At 47.1% G+C, this 7,183-nt stretch overlaps 1 protein-coding gene across 1 annotated transcript; it reads right to left on the minus strand.

Moving 5' to 3' along the window:
* Positions 1-263: 263 nt before the first annotated feature.
* LOC108765822 (uncharacterized) lies at positions 264-5,486 on the minus strand. The gene is made up of 4 exons (XM_018514667.1): positions 5,154-5,486; positions 4,444-4,973; positions 3,502-4,380; positions 264-3,426 (listed from the first exon to the last, which is right to left on the minus strand). Exons 1-4 carry the CDS (start codon positions 5,484-5,486, stop codon positions 264-266), a joined length of 4,905 nt encoding a protein of 1,634 aa, XP_018370169.1.
* Positions 5,487-7,183: the final 1,697 nt, after the last annotated feature.

A 7,183-nucleotide genomic window follows, 5' to 3' on the forward strand; every position in this document is an offset into this window, starting at 1 on the left:
ATGAGAAAGACAGCGTGATTAGAATAAGAGCGAGATATATACGCGTTTTGTCGATGAGCTATTGACGGTCGTCGCGGAGAATATTTGAAAGTAACGATAATTCCGGAACATACCGCCCGCCTTAACATTCGAAATGATTTGCATTAAAGCACGCAGGATACAATCAGGGTATAATAACGAAAAAGGTTTTACATAAAAAATGCAAAAATCGTGACGCAATACAATTAAACTTAAAGTTCACGATACCGGTAACATCAAATATTTCACACGGAAACTCCGCCCGCCGTGACGGAATTCTTTGATTCTTCGCTATTGATGGTGACAGGTAGAAAACAGAGTTTCGCAATCGGTCGCTTGTATACGGAATGACTTGTCTTTACCGTTACGACGCGAGTTAGATTGTCATCGCCTGGATGACACGCCGTAATTCGGCCAAGTTCCCATTGACTCGGTGGAGCCAGAGGGTTACGCACTAGGACGATTTGACCAACTTTGGCCAGTCGCTGGACAACGCGCCATTTTGGACGTTGTTGGAGAGTATGCAAGTAATCACCGGACCAAGACCTCCAAAAACCTTCGGTTATTTGTTGAACCATTTGCCAACGCGAAAGTCGGTTTTCGCTTAAGTCAAGCACGCTCGGTTCGGCGGGAGCGATAAGAGGGGTTCCGATCAAAAAATGACCGGGAGTTAGAGCGTGATAATCGTCAAGATTATCGGAAACGGGCGCGATCGGACGTGAATTAAGGCACGCTTCAATTCGACATAGGAGCGTAGACATCTCCTCGAAAGTTAGCGTGTGGAGGCCGATGCATCGTTTTAAATGATGCTTAACACTTTTAACGCCGGCTTCCCACAGACCACCGAAGTGCGGCGAAGCGGGAGGTAGGAAGTGCCACGCAGTTCCGTCGGAAGCGAGTCGGCTGCGGAAATTGGGATTGCGTATGGCAGCGGCATGTGCGCTCGAAAGTTCGCGATCGGCGCCGTGAAATGTGGTTCCGTTGTCCGAATACATGGACGTCGGTAATCCTCGGCGAGAAACGAAGCGTTGATACGCTGCGATAAAAGTAGAAGAGGTATAATCGCTTACAAGCTCTAAATGCAGAGCTTTAGTTGTGAGGCATACGAATAACGCGATATACGCCTTTTGCGACTTATGACCTCGACCGGGCGCCGTGCGGACAGCGATCGGACCTGCATAATCGACGCCGGTATGAATAAAGGCGCGAACGGTGCGGTTGACTCTCACAGCCGGGAGGTCACCCATGAGTTCGACGGGCACGGCGGCGCGTTCACGCGTACATTGTAGGCATTTGTAAAGAACGGATCGAACGGTGGCGCGAGCTCGGAGAATCCAAAATTCGTTTCCCAATGACGCGAGCGTTAATTGCGAACCGGCATGCAACGTTCTCAGATGATGATGCTGGATAATGAGTACCAACAGCGGATGCGCGTGTAATACGATTGGATTCTTCGTTGCTCCTGGGAGGTAAGCTCGACGGAGTCTTCCTCGAATTCGAATGAGTCCGTCCTCGTCCATATAAGGATTGAGAATAGATAGCGGGCTGCTTTTCGACACCGCGCGTTTTTGATTCAGAGCAACGATTTCGTTAGAAAATAAGTCTGACTGCATAATTTTGAGCCAGTAACGTTTGGCGGTCTGAATTTCTTCGGAGATCAAAATTGCGGTATCCGATTGCGGGTTTTTTGCGCGTCGAACTCGATTTAGACACCGGTATAGGTAAGCGGTAATTCGTAGTAATTTTGGCCACGACGAATAACGCGACGCGAGATCCCAATCGGGCGTCGTATGCGATGCACATCCCGGAGGCTCCGGGCGTTGTTCGAGAGGAATCTCGGCGGGTAACAACGGGCACGAGTTCGGCCAGGATTCGGGAGGGTGGTGTAGCCATGGAGGGCCTGACCACCATAAGGCATGCGTTTCGAGACAATTGGGAGCGAGGCCGCGCGAGGCGCAGTCCGCTGGATTGGTGAGCGTGGGAACATGACGCCAAGAAACTCCTGGGAGGAGTGACTGCACAGCCGAAACTCGATTGGCGACAAAAGTTTTCCATCGGGCAGGTGATTGACTCAGCCATGCGAGTGTGATGGTAGAGTCCGTCCAGCAGTGGCACTCGAGCTCGGGGAGTTGAAGCGCTGAGCGTGCGAAATGCATTATATGCGCGAGAAGCACAGCGGCGGATAATTCCAAGCGCGGGACGCTTGTCGTTTTAAGCGGGGCCACTTTCGATTTGGCGACGAGAAGCGAGACAGTAATTGAGCCGTCGACATTGACGGTACGAAGATACACTGCAGCCGCGAAAGCTGCAGTCGAAGCGTCGGAAAATCCATGAAGGGCGCACTTTAGCGTGTGAGATCCGTAAGTCGTCCAGCGAGGAATGCTAATGTCGTTGAGACACGGAAGTCGGTTATGATAGTCTAACCAGTAATCGAAATGTTGGCTGGGAATTTCGTCATCCCAATAGCATTTAAGTGACCACAATCGCTGCATAAAAACTTTTGCGGTAATAATGACGGGAGTCGCCCATCCTAAAGGATCGAAAAACTTCGCAATAGTCGAAAGAATGGCTCGTTTGGTTCGGCCGGGTGAAGCCGGCACGGTAACGCGGAATTGAAAAATGTCTAGCTTCGGATTCCAGAGGATTCCTAAGACTTTGAGGTGGTCGTCGTCTTGAAGAACCTTGTGAGTAACTAATCCGTGATCCGCGGGATCGAGATCAGACAATAAAGCGGAGGCGTTGCTCGCCCATTTTCGAAGGCGAAAGCCTCCTTTCTTTAACAATTCGACTAATTGATCGCGGGTTTGACGAGCGAGAATCTGGTTTGCGCCGAAAGCGCAATCATCAACATACGTCTGATGACGTAAAACGGGAACAGCTAGTGGAAAGTCAGCACCGTCATCTTCGACGAGCTGATCTAAAACCCGAAGAGCTAAATATGGAGCGGCGGCAGTACCGTAGGTGACGGTGAGAAGGCGGTAATCTGAGATTGGTTCGTCAGGAGTAGGTTGCCAAACAATGCGCTGGTAGTCGGTATCTTGGGGGTTAACTAAGATTTGCCGATACATTTTGGCGATATCGGCGGTAAACACGTAACGATATTGGCGCCACTGCATTACGACCGTGGCCAAATCCCGTTGAAGCTTAGGGCCTATGAGCATATGGTCATTCAATGACGTTCCGTTTGACGTGCGGCACGACGCGTTGAAGACTACTCGTAAGCGGGTGGTCGTACTGCTATCGCGTAATACAGCGTGATGCGGAATGTAATATGCTTGCTCTGGTTTGATAATTTCTGTTGGTGGTCTTTTGGTCATACGACCGAGGGTTTCGTACTCGGCGAGAAATTCGCGGTACTCGGAAGCGATAATTGGGTTTCGATTTAAACGTTGTTCCAAGCGGTGAAAGCTTGAAACGGCAATAGAGCGCGATTCGCCTATCGAGATTGGTGGCCCGTTCTTAAACGGTAATCAAACGATATACCGTCCTTCCGGCGTACGAGAATGCGTGGCTTTGAAGTGCTCTTCGCACTGGTGATCCTCAGGGCTTCGAGCAGCTTTCTGAGGCACTTCCTCAATTTCCCAGAAGCGACGAAGATCGCAATCGAGAGTCTCGATGACGACTCCATGATGCGCAAGAGCGGAAACTGAGCCAGTATTCGGTGACGAGGCTATTGGCCCGGACAGAATCCAGCCTAGAGTGGTATTTTGCGCAATAGGCTCATGTTCTGAGCCTTTTCGGATACCATCGAGAACTAGCATGCCGAACAGATCGGCACCGATAATGATGTCGATTGGATCCGAACTCATGGGGTCACGATCGGCAAGTTCGAGTCCCGCGACGTGTTTCCAATTGTGCGCGGTATCGACTCGATTCGGTAAATATTTCGTTAATGACCGAAGTATTAATGCGGTCGTGATATAGGCAGGTCCGTCGCGACACGCCGGAGTAATCGTAATTTGGGCCGCGTGACGCACGATAGATCGCATTTCGCTAATGCCGGTAAGTGAGACGGAGCGATTAATTCTTGCAAGGCATAAGCGTTGAGCAAGCGATTCAGAGACGAACGTAGAGACGGATCCCTGATCAAGGAGCGCGCGAACGGTGACGAAACGTTTATGAGGCGAATAAACTCGCACGCGCGCTGTCGCGAGTAAGATTTTGGAGCTCGGTGCTACGGTTTTCGACAATAAATGTGTAGCTACGGCGGTGACGCTCTCGCTACTCGTGGGTGTGGACGTCGACGGTGACTTAGCGTCGACTGGTTGAGCGGAATGATCGAAATGCAGCAATGTGTGATGCCGTTTGCTACACTGTCGACACGCGCGAGTACTCGTACACTCTTTCACGGAATGTTTCGCACTGAAACAATTGACACAGCGTTTTTGATTTTTAATAAATTCAAAGCGTTGGGATGGAGTTTACTTTAGGAACGTAGAGCATTGATACAGTAGATGGTTCGCTTTGCATAATGCGCATGAGAACGGAACGGTAGATGCGGTGTGTAACGCAAGAGTTTTCTTTTTGGAGGTCGTCGTTGTCTTCTCCGATGCGTTCGCGGGTGTAATCGCGTCGAGAGCGCGAATACGCGATGCAAGAAATTGTTCAAGTTCGCGATAACGCGGGTATTCTACTGTATCGCCGAGTTTAAGTTCCCAAGCTTTTCGCGATGACTTGTCGAGTTTTCGTGATACGAGAAAAACAAGCCAATCATCCCAATGCTCGGTTGCGCGACCGAGATTACTTAAAGCTTGTATTGCCTTATTGGTTTGATCACGGAGCGTGCGAAGATCTTTGGAGGTTTTCGTCGCGAGTGACGGTAAATTGAAGAGCGATTGTAAATGTGTAGTGATAAGCCGACGTTTATTGTCGTATCGAGAAACGAGAATATTCCACGCGATACCGAAATTGTCATTAGTTACCGCGAGGTGATCTAAGGCGTTACTTGCATCCCCCTTTACATAAGAACACAAATAATGCATGCGCTCGACATTCGTTAAACTTTGATCGTCATGGATCATTGATTTAAATTTATCGCGAAAGCTTTTCCACATGTCAAAATTCCCGTCGAAGGTAGGCAAGTTGATCCTTGGAAGATGCGACGATGACCGGAACGAACGATTAAGGTCACTTACGTCATGTGCAGCGGGAGTGGGATTGCTGACCTCGTGACATTCCAATACCTCAGCCATGTAGTCGGAAGCTTCATGGTAATATTCTTCACACTTCAGGAAGTAGTTCTGGGTGAAGTACGCATGGATTGTCGTTATCTTCTCGTCCGCAGCAAGCGTTAACCTGCAGTCCAGCTCCTTGCATCTGGCGTATGTCTCCTTGAGGGTTGCGAGGCGTTGTCGCGTTACGGCACGTGTCATCTTGGCCTGTCCCAGCTTCTTGAAGTTAGTAAGTGTGCGAGAGACGACACCCATCTCCATGTTCTGTAGACTCATCAGTTCGTCGAAAGATGACATGATTTCCAATGAAAAGGCACAACTTAGAACGTTCGAGAATCAAGCACAAAAACAACTTTCCTTGGCGACGGATCCGGCTCGAAGGACCAAATTTGTTTGTGTTTGTGACGCGCTGGTGTCACCTTGTAATGGAAGGTGCGTGCGCCAAAGCGGCGTGTAATGACGACGATTCTCTTGGTTTGAGTAATTAACGTTTATTTTAACTAAAGTCATAGAAATGTTCGAAGCGGGCTATAGGCGCAAATCTCATGACAGCAATTGATGCACGCGCTTAACTACGTGCACCGGTAATACACACTCGGAGCATCGTCCCGTAATTGATCTCAACTCAAACGGAATGTACAGGGCGCGCCGTGACGAGACCGAAGATGTTCGTCAGCTACTTAGATGATTTTCGCGTACTTAATAACTTTTACAGCTTGTCTATCTCGCTAATCTTATGCGAAGCGGCAATGGAGATGCGCGATGCGGTAATTCGGCTTGGTTCGCTCCGGTTAAGACTCAGACTTGCAGTCGAGAAGTGTAAAAGATAGTATTGATCCGTATTGATGTGGATCAGGAAGCGAACTGATCTTTTGCACGCGAAACGTATGCGCGAAAGTCAGTTTTTCGGGTGTCGCGCAAGGGAGGCGCGTGCCATATGAGAAAGACAATGTGATTAGAATAAGAGCGAGATATATACGTGTTTTGTCGATGAGCTATTGACGGTCGTCGCGGAGAATATTTGAAAGTAACGATAATTCCGGAACAATATGTATAAATTCGGTTATACATATAAATAAGACAGAGTTCAAAAAATATACATGTATAGAACATAATTCGGTAATATACCATAGATAAGTTGAATATAATAAAATTAAACTAGATAAAAATTTTTTTTTAAACGTAATTTGTGAAAAAGAGAAAGTACCTTAATAATCGCAATGTTTAGTCCAATAATGAAATTGTAATGTTAGAAATAAAGATATGAGTCAAAAAGTAAAATTATAACATATTTAAATACAAGTTGAAGCAAATTTGCGATGAAGACCACTCTTTTTTGTCAGCTAGTGTGTAATAAAAATGACGACCTGTAGGAAACGAACTGAAGCAATAGTATGGAGAGAGTAAAATAGGAAGAGGAAAGAACTAAGAGGAAGAAAGAGATTGTATAATGGGAAGACAGGAATCAGGTAATGCTTCCGTATTATTCTACCTGTTTAAGCCCTGTTTCTGTCTCTTAATTTGAATCATTTCAGACATTAATCGTTTATTGTATGGTTCATTATTCAGAATTCTAACATTGTTCCAATCGAAATTATGGTTGCTAATAGTTCTATGGTCGGTAATTACAGAGGAGGATCTTGATTTTTTCTTTATGTCTGACATATGCTCTTGTAGTCTAGTTCTTAATTTCCTCTTAGTTTGGCCAACGTAATTGGCTTCGCAATTCTCACAAGATATTTTGTAAACAACACCCTGATAGAAGAGAGCGTCTAGTTCATCTTTACCTCTTTTTATGTAATATTTCAAAGTGTTCGAAATTGAATAAGATAGTTTACAACCAAGTTTGAAGGCTATGGGCAAGAAACTTTCAGAGACCCGTTTCTTAAGGTACAGTGAAGTATTTTTAGGTGGTGTTAAGTATTCCCGGGCTTGATCTTGGCGCGCTTATTAACATCCACGACGCTGCGGCCATCTCTCTGTGTTCGCGGCAA

The sequence above is a fragment of the Trachymyrmex cornetzi genome, unplaced genomic scaffold (genome assembly GCF_001594075.2).
Source record: "Trachymyrmex cornetzi isolate Tcor2-1 unplaced genomic scaffold, Tcor1.1 scaffold550, whole genome shotgun sequence".
NCBI classification, from domain to species: Eukaryota; Metazoa; Arthropoda; class Insecta; order Hymenoptera; family Formicidae; genus Trachymyrmex; species Trachymyrmex cornetzi.